This window comes from Cyprinus carpio, unplaced genomic scaffold (genome assembly GCF_018340385.1).
Source record: "Cyprinus carpio isolate SPL01 unplaced genomic scaffold, ASM1834038v1 S000006557, whole genome shotgun sequence".
NCBI classification, from domain to species: domain Eukaryota; kingdom Metazoa; phylum Chordata; class Actinopteri; order Cypriniformes; family Cyprinidae; genus Cyprinus; species Cyprinus carpio.
In genome coordinates this window covers 99,251-116,795 of record NW_024879219.1, presented here as the reverse complement: position 1 = coordinate 116,795, position 17,545 = coordinate 99,251, and the positions used below count along the sequence as shown (strand labels likewise).

The following is a 17,545-nucleotide window of genomic DNA, read 5'->3' as shown; positions in this document are numbered from 1 at the left end:
TATATACTGTAAATGGTAGCACTTTTAAAATGTAAAAATTTTATTTATAAGATGAAAAGATGAAAAAGAAGAATTAGTGAGACTGAATAAATTATGAATACATTATTGCTATTGAGTGGATAATGTGTAATCATGTAATCAATAAAAAGCAACTGTAGTCTGATTCCGAGTATTTTTGTTTTTTGTTTGATGTTTTTATAAGTAGTTTTTTTTTATGTTATTTAATCTTATTACAGATTACATGTAATCAGTTACTACCCAGCTCTGTCTATATTTCATTCTGCTTTCTAAAGATTAGTTGGAAGTCTTGAGATTAATTACAACTGTTTTATTGAACCAACACTTATAGTTTTATACTTTGTATTTTAGTGGGTTTCACAAGTGAATCATCATATGTTGGTGTTGGTGGCATCAAAACATTTAAAAACATCTCCTGCTTCAAAACAAATGTGTGTTTAGGAACTTATATTTACTAGTTGGTCTCTTTGTCATCTGAAGACTTTTGTTTTGGAATTCATGTCTTAATCTGTATCTGCTGAAAATTTGTGGATATTTCTTTTTCTACCACTTTGACATTGAATTAAGAGTGTGCACATTAATATTAATATTTTTGTGAAGCCTGACTGGTTGAGTTTTCCATGCTGTCGGACCAAGAAGAGGCTACATTTTGTAGGAAATAGACTGATGTTTATTTTATCAAGACTCTTTTAATCGACAATTTTTTTAGTATTTTTTTAAATTACTATAAGATAATAAAGTTTGATAGTGTGAAATGTCATTTCTTGTCAACCTACTTTTCTCTAACTCAGTTTTTTTTGTGTGTGTGTGTGTGTGTGCCTTTGTTTGCCTGTGTTATAACAAAATGACACACCTCAAATTTGTTGTCATAATTTATAAAATAATGTATTAATGAATGAATAAATAAACAAACAAACTACTCACTGTTACTTTCAATTCCTCTAAACTGAAGTGCTAAACCAAAACCAAAAACATGTTCCACTGGCTTTGACACTTGACAACCATCAGCCAACGACTCTCACCTTTGTCTACAGTGGAGGTTTAAGTGTGAAACAAGTGCAGTGTTTTTCCAATACCTTCATGTTTATAAAATTCTCACAGTCGTCTTAACCTCAAATGAAAAAAAAAAACAGCATTGCAGTTCATCTGCTTTCATTGTTTACTAGATTTACACGTTTAGTGCACATTTAGCACTTGTCAGGTTCACCCAAAAATGAAAATTTGCTGTAAATTTACTCACCCTCAGGCCATGCAAGATGTTTTTTTCTTCAGTAGAGTTGTAAAAAAACATTTTTAGCTGAAACAATTATCCTTGGTGATTAATAAAATGCTAATCAGCAGCTATCAGCTATTGAGAGTCATAAAAGCATATCAGGGAACAAAATTAATACCTGTGGCTCCTGACAATATACTGAGGCTTTATGAATCAAAACAATTGGTGTGTGCAAGAAATTCTACATTCTTTACAATATTATTGCCTGCAATCTAGCCTTAGTCAAACAGAGAAGTCTGATTCTTTTCAGCAAACTGGTTCAAATAGCTGATTCACCGGTTCATTTACATACAGTAATACCATAAGTTATACACAGTTTAATCACCCAATAATGGACATGGATATTTTACCTGTCTAAAGACTATCAAGTGATTAAAATCTACTATTAATCAAGTCACCTTTTTACATAAACCATGCAAAACCATAAAAACTTTCATTCCACCACCTTCATCCGAGTGCTCAGTCCACATGCGTATATAACCGGCTCATGGTGGCCCTATCTTAAATCCTGTGGTAAACTATTCCGTTATTCCTCTGAGTCTGCACTTTCATGACATAATGCTGCTTTGACTGTCGGGTAGAAGTCTGCTGTGGTGCTCATCCCAGTGTGGGCTCGGCAGAAGTGCAGATCGAGGGTGCATAGTGGCCACAAAGTGGGCACCCTTCTGAATGCTAAAATGACGAATGGGACACCCTACAGTCTTGTGGACTTAACAGACATGTGCACAAGGCAGCTTTTGTAAGTCCGTAAGACCACTATTACACATGAAGTGTTCCATTTGGGACAGGGCCAGTCTTCCGTCCTAGTCAGATCTGTTTCCTAAAGCCTCGCTGCGGAGTTCACCTCAGTGCAGAGCTGAGTGTCTGTTACACCTCGGGTGTGCATTATTTTTCTAATAATTCAATGGCCCGGAGTCAATTATTCCACTTATACAATGGTTACCACACCTCAAGACATCGATCAGATGATATATTTAAAGGGATTCGTCCGGTTTTTGTACTTCAATCGCTATTGTGAGTAGGATTGTTTCTTCCGCATCTCATCCAACGCCTCTTTTGCTCGTTCCAAAATGTCATTTTAAAGTTGGTGATGGAGGCTTGAGCCATTGATAGCATTCTCCTGCAGTTATTAAGGAAGTTATTAGAAAGAGAGCGAGAGAGACAGAGACACACACTGAGAAAAAGAAAGAAAGAGAGATAGAGAGAGCTTGTGTGAATTAGGCTACCTCTGTGCGTCAAGAGAGCTGCCTGGAACTACGTTCGCCGTGCGTTTCTGAGAAAATAATTGCACACCTCAGAATGTTCGGCAGCCAATCAGATTAAAGCATTCAACGGCCCCGTAGTATAAATAGCTTTATTTTATTTTAAATACTTTGCATTTTAAAAATCAACTTCTAAATGTCTTTTCAGTAGTCTCTATAACATGGCACAATTTAATTTGTGGTTAATTAAGTGATGAAAAGCAGCTGCAAATGTTCTTCTTTGCATCAATAAAATGTGCAATACCTTGTTTTCCTACCAATATTATTAGTACTAACATGTAATTATTATATTAATATTTAACTTACATTGGAAAGGTTTCCGTGACCTCTCACGAGATTTTGGCAAAAATCTCACGATTTATACCAAAACATGATACATGATGGGATACACCTGGAATAGTGCTCCGGAGCGGTATTCAAGTGTGGATTTAGTGTGTGTTAAGTGCACTGCGCTTTGGCAGACTGCTCTGGGACAGACGTGCACGCTTACTTTCTGTTGTGTGCACGTGCTATCAAGTGGCCAAGACCTCAAGTGTGGGTATTTGGACAAGGCAACTGTGTTACACGTTTTAGTGGTGCAAAGATGAGTAGTAGTGATATTTAATTTGTACAACATTTGCAACTGCTTTTTATCACTTAATTCGAAGCAACACAAATTTAATTGTGTCATCTGTTATAGGGACTACTGAACAGAAATTGTTGATTTTAAATGCAAAGTATTTAAAATAAAAATTAAGCTGTGTAAACACTTGCATTTTTACAACACTGTAAGTATGTAACATTAAGAAATTTCTCCACACACTTACAGTTGCTACAATCGCCAGCTGTGCCCACGAGCTCTGGTAGAGGGCACTCCATCATGTGCCTTTGCCATTCACCCTGGACCCCATTTCCCATAATCCTTTCAGATCTCATCATTAGCACACAGCTGTCTCATATTAGCAGGACTATAAAGAGTGTACAATATACAGTATTTTGGCTTATTTTGAGTCAGGGCGACTGTCAGGCACATCTGAAAGTGAGTTTTGATTGAATAACTTGTAGATTTGTGCTCCTTGAGCCACAAACTGTTTCAGACTGATAAGTCTGATTTGGTTCACTACAAAAGTATGATTCATTTGCAAATCAGACAGTCTGGACCATTTTCATAATCCTACTCTATGGAATTGCAATGCTGCTGAGAAAAAAATAAATAAATACATAATTGTAAATAATACATAAATCTAAAGAAATGTAAAGAAACAAAGAATTAATATTTCCACGTTTCTCAACCTTATTAACGAATTGTATTTTTTGCAGATTTATTTATTTATTGATTTTTTTTTTTTTTACTAAACTAAGAACTAGTCAGAAATCACTGTCTGTAATGTGTTTTCATGGTGATATTTTACACATTTATAACATTTCTATTTATAATTTAATGTGTGTAGTGTTTAAATAGTTAGTAATCTATGTCTAAAAGCGTAACACTGTACATAGAGCTGTTTTGTATTTTGGAGCCATTTCCTCTGGAACGTCCTGTAGGATTTTTGAATGGAAGTTCATGATAAGGAAGACACATGTTTAATTCTGCCAAACTAAACTGAACTGAACTAAACTAAAATGTCTGCAGAGCTGTGGCAGACCCGATCCCTGACCGACATGTTTTGTGCACACTTTTATATTTTATTTTCTGCACACTGTGTATATACCAACATAATTTAGTCTATGTGTTTTCAGGAATTTAGTCCCCTTGGAATTATAAGGTTCTGTCTGACATTTTTGTCAAAATTGAGTTATTCACATATTCTTATTCTGTGTCAACGTATTTACATTATGTGAGAGATTTTTTTTAAATGTTGTGTACATTATGGGACTTTTATTTAAAAAACAATAAGGTTATATCTACACAGTCGAATGGAACACAAAAACTTTGAAGCTCAATATCTCAAAACTACTCGGAATGCAGATAGAACCTTATAATGCCAAGGGGATGATTTACAAATAACATTTGTGAACATAAACATGAAACTATACATAAAACAACATGAGAAAGAACACTTGAAATTTGTGGTATGTAGTTAATGAGGAAGCAACATACTTGTGGTATTTTTTTTTTTTTTTTTTTTTTTTTTTTTTAATACCAAAGAGAACTTATGAAAGACATAACAATTCAGCTAAAAGTAAAACATAATCAGAAAAGTCATAGAAAGTAAACGGTAAACTTTTATACAAATTTGTCATTTACAGCTGCTATTTGTTCATCAGTTGAAACAAAAGAGATTGAGGAAGCTTGAGTTTTTTTTTCCCCCCAGCAAAATAGGATTAAACCGGCAATAAACACTATAGTTAATACAGGTACTACAATGTAAACCCAGAGCAATGATTCCCCCACACTGTCTGCTCCTGCAACAAAACAAAAAAATCAACAAATTACTACATGTGATAAACACAATAGATTTGTCTATAATTTATATACAGCAGCATTCAGACTGCATCATTACTAGTTGGTCAAACACTTAATGTATTCAGATTTTATTTGAAGATTATATTCAGATATTTTTATAATTAAAATCATAATACTGTACATTAATCAACCAGTTTTACACACCGTTGATGGTCAGTTGTATAGTCTTAAGTTCAGATGAGTGAGTGATGTAGCAGTTGTATGTTCCTCCATCAGTGTGTTGAAGATTGTTGAGTTTGATGGAGAAGTTTCCACTCAGATACTCGTCAGGGAAACTTTCAGCTCTGTTCTTGAACTCTGAGTCCTGAAACGCTACTGAATCTTCACCCTTAACTATGTCGTACACAATCTTGCTGCCGTTCTGCCTCCAGTGCACATTAATGTCTTGCGGTGTAAGATCTTGTGCAGATAAAGAACACGGCAAAATAACGGAACCACCAATAAAAGCCTCTACTGTGTCCTGCAGAGATACTGACATCACACAAACTGTAAGTCCAAACACACAATCTGCCATTTATACATGGTACATGAATGTATCTTTCAAATGTAGTTTGTTTCATGCTCACCTTTATCTGTCAGCACTGCAAACACACAGATGAAGAACCAACTGCAGAAACAGAACAAAAAACAAGTTCCTATGAGTTCCTGTAACTCAACAAGTAGATCATCACTAGTAATGTCAACAACATAAGTTTGATTCTCATGTAACATCCTAAACGCAAACTTTTATACAGTTACAGTTTACTACACTTGAGTAAATGAGTAACAGCTTATATTATTAGCTCATATTAGTAACAGCTTGTAACAGCTGTGTCTGTATGTTAATGCAGTTCAGACACCCCGATGTCTGCGATCTCAGTGTCCCACACCCATTCAACACTGATGTGATTGGCCTAAATGGTGACTGACTTCTTTAAAATAACTAAGCCACATCTTACCCTACTGATGAAACATTAATACCTTGAACACATTGTAAGACTCGACATATAAAATACAATTAACTGCACATGCAGACACAAAAGTTGGCAATACAAAATGCTAATGCTAATTGCTAATAACTAAATCAAAATAATAGTTACAGCTATAAACCTATCATGAATTATGAATTAATAGTAATTAATAAAGATAAACATCTTAGCTCTAGTTTAAACAAAGAAACTGGTGACCAAAATACATCAGGCAAAAACACTGATAAGAGCAAGCGGACTACAACAGGCCTTCAGTTATACCGCTGAAGGACAACACGTTTGTTCAAAAGCGTTTCATTCACATTTCATCAAACATACCTGATCTTCATGGTTCCCTAAATATTATTAATATGTATACTTAAATTTATTGTATCTAAATGCTTAAAATTGAGATTAATATTTAGATACTCGAACAACAGGAAATAACTCTTTTGTTTCAGATGACCATCAAGTGACGTCACAGACAGAATCCAAGCGCAAACGCACCAGATATTTCTGTTAACTGTGTTTGTAAATTTACTATAATATTTCTATATACTATAGTTGACTTTCACAAGCTTTTCACATGTGCTCTTGATATTATACACAATCTCCACCATAAGTCATATCAAACATGTCTCTGTCATGTGTGGACTTTTGTTCAACAATAAAAGATATGGCAAACTTACTTTTTTTTTCTTATCTTCACTGGTTAGACTACAAAATATTGCGCCAGGTTTCATAGAAAAATAATTAAATTGGATAAAAAATAATAATAATAATACTTTATCATTTCAATAGGTAGATATGAATCCTTACATGTAATGTGATTTGGTTCCAATTACTATTTTAAGAAAATAGAGTAAATTTAATCAGTAACTTACATGAATATGAGAGTGAAGCTTCCTTTAGACTCTGAGTAAAGGCTGTATCCTGATCCTCAAATGCAAAAAAAATTCTGAAACTTGTCTTATATTCCATTGTGTCACAGCTTCCATGTGTCTCAGTATACTGTCATGTCTCGACTTCAGTTTCTGATCATAGAAAGAGCAGGACAAGAACACAGAGCTGCTTGTTACATCTTTATTTGTGACCTGGAGAGAAACTAAAAGAGAGAGAATTAAAAAACAAACACAGGGAAATAAGGTCTGAAGCTTTCATGAATTTGCCTTTCAAATGGTTTTAAAAATGAGTAATTACCGAACATGTGGCATTTTCTACTATAAGAAATTACCTGTATTGACTGCCTCATTTTGTTTTCGGGTCCTGACAGACTGAACAGGTGCTTCTAAGTGGCACAGGAGTGGAATCAGTCTCACAGCATCAGAGACAGGAGTAATGGAAAGAGATGTAAACACTTGGCTCCAGGATATTGGAGCTGAATATATCACAGATGAGCTCAGCCCCATGTGGCTGCTCCGCGGCAACAAAATAAACACAATTAACCAAATGTAAAATACAGCTTACAACATACTTTAAGTTATTGGATTATTTATATTATATTACATATATAAAAAAAATATGAAAAAAATGGCTACTGTTGATCACACTAGTCTACTCTAATGTTTCACCAGGAATTTTGTTTTGAAACTTTTGTTTTGTAAAAAATATGGCACATAGTCACACTTGTGGTGTTCCCGGTCAAAAATGACCGGCCTATAAAAAATAGATTATAAATCACTCATTATACATTTTCACCCAATCTTGGATTCAATCTTTTTGTCAGCTTGTTCTCTTTCAATTAGGACTGGTTTTATATTTCTGTTTGCATCTGATTAATCGTGGGCCTCATTTATCTGAGAGTAGGCATGGTCAAAAATGGTCACAATGGCCGACCATTGAAAGTGAATGGCGAGAGACTGAAAATAACAGAACAATTTAGTTTTCAGGAGCATGCATGTTCATTATTTTCACGTACACATATGAGCATATGTGCTTGCAAACATCGAGCCCTTGGACCTGTGCATGTATCGATACATTTATACACACGCTACCCAGACACACACACGTTAAAACACACAAACTTTTTTGAGTATTACACACATTCTTTTCCACAGAGAGAAATTTGATCCTACCCTAACCTGAACCTAATATACATTTATCCATCTGACATTACCACACACACACACACACACACACACAAACACAAATTGGCCGTGACTGCAGTGACCCGGCTTCAAAAGAATCTTTCTTTCATGTTCTTGTTTCATCACAGCTTCCAGACAAAATATTATGACATTTTGTTTTGGAACTGTGAGGTTCTCACACAGAACTAGACAATATTTACAAATATACATCATGCGATAGCACAGGCATATATAAATGCCTCACAGCAACTTGCTTGTCATTCATTTGTGGCAGCAAAATGGCAAAGCAGCTCTCTGCACATGATGTTATTCATCAGATTTTTGACTCAGAAACTAGTGAGGAGGAGGAAATGCAGGATGCATCTTGCAGTGAAGATGTTTCTGAAGAGGAAGGCACCACTGAATTGGCTACGGAGCTTGAAACAACTGATGAGGAGCTGTCTTCCAGAGATGAGGGCCCAGCTGAGGTTACCGTTTCATTCTGGTCAAAAGATGGAACTTTGTCCTGGTCTCCATTCATTCATTTTATAGGCCGGTCATTTTTGACCGGGAACACAACAAGTGTGACTATGTGCCATATTTTTTACAAAACAAAAGTTTTAAAAACAAAATTCCTGGTGAAACATTAGAGTAGACTAGTGTGATCAACAGTAGCCATTTTTTTCATATTTTTTTTTTTCATATTTCCAAATTTACTCATAAATTATTTGTTTTTTACTGAAAAAAATGAGATGCCTACTCTCAGATAAATGAGGCCCATGATTAATCAGATGCAAACAGAAATATAAAACCTGTCCTAATTGAAAGAGAACAAGTTGACAAAAAGATTGAATCCAAGATTGGGTGAAAATATGGTATAATGAGTGATTTATAAGCTTTTTTTTATGGGCCGGTCATTTTTGACCGGGAACACCACAAGTGTGACAATGTACCATTTTATACAAAATAAGTTTTTAAAAACAAAATTCCTGGTGAAAATTTTAAGTTGACTAGTGTGATCAACAATACCAATTTTCTTCAGATTTTATTTAATATTTCCAAAATTATTCAAAAATGTAAAAAAAATTACTCAAAAAATGAAATGCCTACTCTCAAATAAATGAGGCCTATGATTATTCAGATGCAAATCAAAATATAAAACCAGTCCTAATTGAAAGAGAACATGTTGACAAAATGATTGAATCCAAGATTGGGGTGAAAATATGGTATAAATGAGTGATTTATAAGCTTTTTTTTATGGGCCGGTCATTTTGACCGGGAAACACCACAAGTGTGACAATGTACCATTTTATACAAAATAAAAGTTTTTAAAAAACAAAAATTCCTGGTGAAAATTTTAAGTTGACTAGTGTGATCAACAATACCAATTTTCTTCAGATTTTATTTAATATTTCCAAAATGATTAAAAAAATTTAAAAAAATTACTCAAAAAATGAAATGCCTACTCTCAAATAAATGAGGCCTATGATTATTCAGATGCAAATCAAAATATAAAACCAGTCCTAATTGAAAGAGAACATGTTGACAAAAAGATTGAATCCAAGATTGGGTGAAAATATGGTATAATGAGTGATTTATAAGCTTTTTTTTTTTATGGGCCGGTCATTTTTGACCGGGAACACCACAGGTGTTATAGGGTTTTGAACACCACATGAGGGTTAAGTCAATTTGTGTATCCTCTAAACAATATTAAATCTCAAATTTATAAAACTTGAAATAAAAGTCGGAGGTTTACTGTAAAATCATTTTCATTGTACATTTTTTCAACTTAAGGGCCTGTTATTCATGGCGTGGCTGTACAGAATAACAAATTTATATTGTTTGAACTATTTTCAAATATTTCCAGTGAACAACAAGACAAAATCTATGTATAGCTGACATACAGGGAGGCAAGATGGTGCCTAAACACATTAGTGTCTTCTTGTAAGGCATATGTAAATATAATAGGCAAATATGTATGTATTAAATGAATATTGAGCTCCATATTCAGTTTGTATTCCTAAACAAATAAGAGTGTTTGCATTTCAAGACAGTGGTTTCCTCTGGAAATTCATTTTTTAGAATTACAATTCACAATTTATGAGTAAAATAAGATCTGCAGTTAACATTAGGCTTCTTGAATAGACTTTCATGTGTTTTATTCAACAGATTACATACAGGCGTGTGGATTTTGTGTAAGGTCTAAAAGTGTCGCAAGTGTCAGGGTTCTGCCCTGGCAGCTGTGTCTATTTTGTCTTTGTTTAGTGTTTCTCTGTTTGTCCTGTGTACCACATGGCTTTGTCTTTGTTTATGTTTGCCATGTGCTCCTTTCGTCCTGCCCCCTTGTTTCACATTACCACACCCCCTTCGTTTAGAGTCCTTGTTTGGCGCTCATTAATTGATTGTTCTCATTGTGTTGTGTGCTTTCCTTCCTATTTATTGTGCTCATTTCCCTCATGTGTTTGCTGGTTCGTTTTGCTGTGTGAGTTAGTGTTTGCTTAGCTTGCTAGCGGATCTTTACTAATCAAGATTTTCTTTGTCTGTTAAAGTCTGGTATTTATTAGTTTAAGTTTATCTTGTCACTGTTTAGTCAAGTTTCAGTTTTTCTTTTTGTTTGGATCTCATTTTTAGTTTCTCTTGAGTTTGACTTGTTTTTGAGTTTGACTTGTTTTTGTTGTTGAGTTTGAGTTTCTTGATTTAGTCTTTCCAGTTATTTCTAGAACTTTATTTTGTATTTTTCTTTACCTTTTAGTTTACCTTGGTAAGTCAGCTTTGGTTATTTCTCTAGCTCCCCTTTTATCTTGTTTCTAGGTCATAGCATTCTTGTCTGTCTTTTTTGCTCTTTGTTTTCTATTATTATTATTATTATTATTATTATTATTATTATTATTATATTATTATTTTTTTTTTTTTTTTTTTTTTTTTTTTTTTTTTTGTTGTCTTAAGTCTTGTCTAGTGTTTTGTGAGTTCTGTTTGTTCCTGTCTTGCCTCCTGCTTTCTCCCTGGCCACTGGGTCTCCCTGCCTGGAGGTCTGCTTGTGCGGCTTCACCTCCATAACCAAGTGCCCTTGATTCCTGGTGCTGTGGTCTGGTCTCTAGCACAGCCTCCTCTACAGTCCTGCACTCGGTTGTTACCCAGGGCCCTCCTCGGCGGTCATCCCCCCCATCTGCCTGCTTCACTGTTGTATGCCCTATCCTACTGTCTGGACTGTTCAACCCACTCCCTCCTATCGTGCTTGTCTAATTTGTCAATAAACGTCCCTTGTTCAATCTGCATTTGGGTCCTCTCCCTCAGTACCCCTGACAGCAAGAGTATGACTTTAGGTGCTTGATGAATGAATCTACTTTAACAAGACCAAAATGGTCCTAAAAGTGCGATTTATTGTTTTGTCCAGCAACTACTGTAGTTGTGCTCTTCTGACAGCAGTCTGCAGAGCTGCAGCATACCTCAACTCTGAACACATTCCCTTACGAAAAAGAAGTTTATTCAAGTGTGCTATTAGTATACTTTTTTTTTTTTTAACTAAAAATAGGAAAGTATGCTTTTAGTTTACTTTTTATGTACTTTTTAAAAATGGTCTTTATGTATTCCTCAGAAATATACTTAAAATGACATTTAAGTATACTTGACCTATACTTAGAAAAAGTCTAAATATACTTGAACTTTACTTAAGTATACTTATTAAAATAAACTTTAAGTATACTACTTTTTGGTAAGGGTTTCTATATACAAATTGTATCAGTCTTATCTTATATGTATTAGGCCAATATGTAAACAGGAGTTCTAAATGAAAGGAACTGTTGGAGGAATTAATTCATCTAGTGCTATTCTGAAACTTACCCTTGAAAGTGTTGCTAATATCAAGCTTCAAGCTGTTGAACATAGTGTATCATGTATAACATAGATGATATTTTCAGTTGATTATAAATGAAAATATGTAATAGATGTCTATGTGGCCTCTACTGCCCTCAGGAGACTGGAAGTGGTAGTTCTCCACTTACAAGCCTTTTGTTAGTGAATTTGGAGTATTCTAAATGAAACCCAATGCCATCATGATCCAGCAGACAGATTTCTGGTCTCACCACTGGATGGCAGCGGTTACTTTTATTAATTCTCTCTGTGTTTCACATGATTGGTTCTTCTCTGATCACCACTTTCATATGCACTTTCTCACAGTACAGAGTTCACAGTATACTCAGGATCAAACCAGGATCAAACCAACAAGTGAACCACTGATCCCAATCTAAACTTGGTTGGATTTGTTTGGTTTATAAACTTTTTTCAACTTGCTCTTCCATAGAATCCTACTAGAAGCTACTTAGCCTATTTGCAGAATTGAAGGGATAGTTCACCAAAAAAAATGTAAACTCTGTCATTAATTACTCACTCTCATGTTGTTCCAAACACGTAAGACCTTAGTTCATCTTTGGAACATAAATAAAGATATTTATTTATGAAATCCGAGAGCTTTCTGACACATCAGTGTTTCAACCATAATTTGACAAAGCTATGATAATATTTTTATGTGCAAAGAAAACACAAATAACAACTTTATTTAACAATCCTTCTCCTCTTCATCACCACTGGCCGCCTTTCACGAGAGTATAATGTTTAGTTTTAAATTATTGAATATGTTGTAAATTAAATTGTGTGTGGGGGTCCACATATCCAGTGACCTCTCTTGGTCTGCTAACATCTCAGCAACAATCAAAAAGACACAGCAATGACAGCACTTCCTCAGGGTGCTCAGGAAAAACAACTTGGAGTGTAAGCTGCTGGTTTCCTTTTACCCCTCCACCATCAAAAGCATGCTATTGTATTGTATCTCGGTGTGGTACTCCAGTTGCACTGGAGAAGTCAAGAGAGCCCTCCAAAGAGTAGCTGCTCGCTCCACTCCCTGGAAAGCATTGCTCACTCCCACTATCTCTCAAGGGGCAAAAACATCTCAAGGGCCAAAGACAGTTTCGATTTGTACTTTACTGTTTAATGTTAATGTAGAGGTCAATGTGCAGTACTGTCAATGGTCACAGATTGCTCAATGTGCAATATTATGACTCACTGCTTGTATATATTTTTATAATTGCACTGTACAGTCTATAGTCTTATTTATTGTCTGTTATATGTTTATATACAGAAAAATCCAATGACAATAAAGGCTTTCAATTCAATTCAAATTCAGTTCAGTTCAGTTTACTGAATTCACACTGTCCTATAGATCAGGGGTGGAAAACGTCGATCCTGGAGAGCCGCAGCCATGCAGAGTTTTGCTTCAACCCTAATCAAACACACCGGAACAAGCTAATCAAGGTCTGAAGGGTTATCAGAAAGCTACAGGCAGGTGAGTTTTAATTAGGGTTGGAGCTGAACTCTGTAAGGCTACGGCTCTCCAGGACCATTTGCCACCCCTGCTATAGACAGTTGAGCCCGGTCTCATGAAAATGAGTATACATCAAATAAAAACAAAATCTTGTGGTATGGATATGCAAAAATTGACTTTAGCGTGCGTATGATATGCATGTGTTTGGCGTGCATATGATATGAAATTTGTTGGCATGCATATGATAGGCAGTTCCCCTTTCATGCCCGAGGTTTCCCAGAATTGTGATGAGTCATGATGTCTAAGCTGTGAGGGTGGTTATATTACAGCCATTGTTATGGCAGGACGGGCTTACTTGAATACAGCTATCTGAGGCTAACTGTGTCTTACTGGCAATTGCTGTGAGCCCTCTCCTGGAGTGATCCCCTTTCCTAGACCCTAGCTATCTGAGGATAGCTATGTGATAGCTCAGTGATCGCTCCACTACCTAGGGTTTTAAGTAGCGGTCTCTTGAACCCTTGCCTAGAGAGCGCTATCTCCCCTGCTAGGGTTGTAAGTAGATAGCCCACACTCTGTGGTTTGGGCAGTTTTGCAGGAAGGTTTTGTCTGGCTATCTAGGCTAGCTGTGTATGGTTATTCTGTTCTACAAGCCTTCATAAGACCTTTAGGACATACTGTTGATATCTGAGGACAGCATAGATTCGGGATACCTCCCAGAAATTACTTTTTGCAGGTTGGGATGTCTGCTATCTGAGGATAGTTGTGCTCTTAACTTGGGTGGGATATTCCCCTTGAACTAATCGGGTTCCCCATTTCTGCCAAGTTGTGTGAGTGGCCCGTGGCACAGTGGTATGGCCCCTTTCTGAGGAAAGACTCTGTGTATGTTTGTCACTTCCTTGGTGCTCCCCACCAGGTGGACAGGCATGTGCCTTGGCACGGCATGGTTGGATTATGTTCCACAATGTGCCCCCTGGGGGTGCAGCATGGAGTTTCCTAGAAGGGGAACGTCTCGGGTTACGCATGTAACCATGGTTCCCTGAGAGGGAACGAGATGCTGTGCTCCCTCGCAATACCTTCAGCCTGTCTGTTTATGTCTCCTTCAGACAGCTAAGTGGATGACGTATTCAGCAGGTGCCCTTTTATACTTCCGGGCACCCCAATTATGATGTCATGGGCCAGGTGGACCAATAGATTGGCATTGTTTCACACGTGTTTCAGACACCGGTCATGCACGCTGCATTCCCCAATGTACCCTCTAGGGGGCTCAACGTCTCGTTCCCTCTCGGGGAACCATCGTTACATGCATTACCCCGAGGCATTTTCATGTACATATGATACGCATCCACCCCACAACCCTAATCGTACCCCTTGCGTAGTATATTCACACCAAAGTCAATTTTTGCATTTCAGTGCCACAAGTTTTTGTTTTATTTGGCATACTATTTGAACACACTTTCATGAGATGGTGTTAGACAGTTTTTAAGGGGTAAATTAACTACAAATAATGAGTGAGAGCAATATAAGGGTTTCAAAAGTATAAAAGAGCACATTTGGTTCACTGAGGCCCCGTACCTGGAGCTTGCTTTGTCTGCCCTTTATTACCAGAGATCATTTTCTCAGAGCAAATGTCATGAATGATGCCAAACTTCCTGTGAAATCTGACCTATTATTATAAGCTTACTATTGTGAATTGGAGTTAAGGCATTTTTAATTTTTATGTACTCAAAAATAGATTTTTGTTCATTTTTAACCAGATTTTTTTTTGTCATACACATTTAATAAAGTGATGAGGGCCTTTGTTATTGAGGTTGTAGATCATTGTGTGTTTAAAAAAAACGTGTGTACAATATGGTCGAAAACTTGACTTCCTCTTCTTCATTTCTTTCTTGCCTTCTTCACACATGCAGTGCGGAGGGAACCGGATTTTATATTGAAGTGATCAAGACAACAACATGAAGATCAAACAGCTTCAGATCTGTAAGTTTACATATTATAATTTTTTTTTTTAACATACATTCACAAACTTTCGAAACTCTAAACTTTTATAATATGTATTTTTTTTTTTTTTTTTTTTTTTTTTTTTTTTCACACAGTGGTATTAATCTGTTGTCAGTATGCAGTTGCAGATCTATTAACTGATCTGGGATCAAATGTGATCATAAACTGTGATCTTGATGAAAATGATGTTTATTGGATTTTACTGAAAACAGCAGATCCTCCAACAGTGATTCTACGATCATTCTCAACACAAACAAAATCACCTTTTTACCATAATAAAATATTCAGAAAGAAATATTCATTGCAGTTTAAAACATCGTCTGGTTATTAATAATGTGACTGCTGATGAATTAGAAGTTTATTACTTTATGAACACAGAAACACCTCTAAAATTCAGCAACAGCACCAGAATATACTTCAGCGGTGAGTTAATTTACTTCTGTAGTGATTAAAACAGTCTGATAATCAGTGTGATTATTTACATTTGTTTTTTAGTATAGTTTTATTAGAAAAAAATTAAGCCCTCTCATCGGTTGCTCCACATAGAGATGAATCTTTTGTCAATATTTAATTTAGTTCTGTAAATCTGTATCATTGTTATTGTGCTCCAGGAAAAGACTGACTGTAACAGACTGTGCATGTGTTTTTTATTTTTATTTTTATTTATTTTTTTTATACAGAATCAGTTCAACTAACTGAGTGTCACAATCAAACACAATGGCAGATTATTATTATGATATCTGGTCTGATGAACGGACTTCTGCTCATTCTGCTGATCAGTGAGTTATTCTTCTTAAATTAAATTAGCACAATAAATAAACACTAGCGGTGCTGTCTGTAAAAACACAGTGGTGCTGTCTGTGAAAATATCCATATTATGCTCTTCTGCAGTAAGAGGTTTTTCATAGTCTTTTGACTTTAGTTTGGCATGTTTGTGTCTCCATATGGTACAGTTTAGAAATATTAAATCTGAACTGTCTTTCATTCTTAGTTTTCACCGCTAGAAAAGCAGAATGGTTGGAAAAATCTGTTTATAATGCTGATCTGCAGACAAAAGTTACATATCGGCTTCAAGATGCAAAACTATTGCAAGTACAATAAGGTAAATATGTGAAAACATTTTAAATCTTAAAATTGTTCAAATTCATTATTATTATTTTTTATTTAAATATTTACACTAATTGTTTTACTTAAGTACAACAAACTATATTAGATCTTTGTTCAGATTAGTTTTAGGTTAAGTGCAGTTGAAATGCTAATTGTTTTCCTCATTGCTCTTTCAGTGCGCCAAGGTGAAGAACTATTCATCTGAATATTGAATATTTGAATGAAATGTAATATTTCCACCATTACTGGACAGTGAACAAGATACGGTTTATGAGTTAAATATGCATTAAGCCTCACTGTCAGATTAATTGGAATTCCTTTATCAAGTATGATGTAAAGTTTTTGATCTGGTTCATTCACATTTAGCCATTAAAATGTTTTTGTATGCAACAATAAATCAATTGAAAAAGAAGTCAAAGGCTGCTAGACCTTATACAGTAGTGAATAGCAATTTACCAATGTACTTCTGCTTACTTTGTTAACTATTTCAGAAATAAAAACATATTGTTTTTATATAATTTTGTATTTAGGAAAAAGTGTATTGTATTTATCCCTTGCTAAATAAATAAATTAATAAATAAATAAAATGTTATTGTTTTATTTTCATTTTTATTTATTTATTTTGATGTTTGGCTTAGTGTTATGTTAGAATCATTATTATACTCTTATACCTTTTTGTTCTTTAATATTTTCATTTTCTTTAGTTTTATTTTTTGTTTTTCATTTAACTGTTAAGTTTTGAAATTTTGTTGTATGCATTTGTCATTTTTATCTAATTTCTTTATTTTTTAAAATGTGTATAGGTAGTATTCATAAAGTTTTAGCTTTTAGTTTTGGCTCTGTTTTTAGTTATTTTAATGCTTCAGTTGATTGCTTCTGTTGTCCTCATTTGTAAGTCACTTTGGATAAAGGCGTCTGATAAATGCTAAATCATTTCTTTTGGTCCATGTTGTCTTGTATTCTAATAAACAGAAACCAAAATTTTAGATACCAGTTAAATTGTGCAGTTCTAGATTCCAATTTCAATACCAAAGCAAAAACGCCCAGCCTAACAAATATAAATTTCAAATATTATTAAAGACTAGTGAACAAACATTTAAAGAAGAGAACA

The 17,545-nt window shown here is 35.0% G+C and overlaps 1 protein-coding gene and 2 long non-coding RNA genes across 3 annotated transcripts; 2 read left to right on the top strand and 1 right to left on the bottom strand.

Moving 5' to 3' along the window:
• Positions 1 to 4,691: 4,691 nt before the first annotated feature.
• LOC109079715 lies at positions 4,692 to 5,710 on the bottom strand. The gene is made up of 3 exons (XM_042754605.1): positions 5,566 to 5,710; positions 5,144 to 5,470; positions 4,692 to 4,938 (listed from the first exon to the last, which is right to left on the bottom strand). The coding sequence occupies exons 1-3, from the start codon at positions 5,708 to 5,710 to the stop codon at positions 4,760 to 4,762; spliced, it is 651 nt and encodes a 216-aa protein (XP_042610539.1). The 3' UTR covers positions 4,692 to 4,759.
• Positions 5,711 to 6,938: 1,228 nt separating this feature from the next.
• Positions 6,939 to 15,384, top strand: LOC122144010. The gene is made up of 3 exons (XR_006159493.1): positions 6,939 to 7,092; positions 7,220 to 7,397; positions 15,237 to 15,384. It is a non-coding gene; the product is annotated as an uncharacterized LOC122144010 (long non-coding RNA).
• Positions 15,385 to 15,806: 422 nt separating this feature from the next.
• On the top strand, positions 15,807 to 16,996 carry LOC122144011. The gene is made up of 3 exons (XR_006159494.1): positions 15,807 to 16,106; positions 16,319 to 16,429; positions 16,611 to 16,996. It is a non-coding gene; the product is annotated as an uncharacterized LOC122144011 (long non-coding RNA).
• The last annotated feature ends 549 nt before the right edge of the window (positions 16,997 to 17,545 follow it).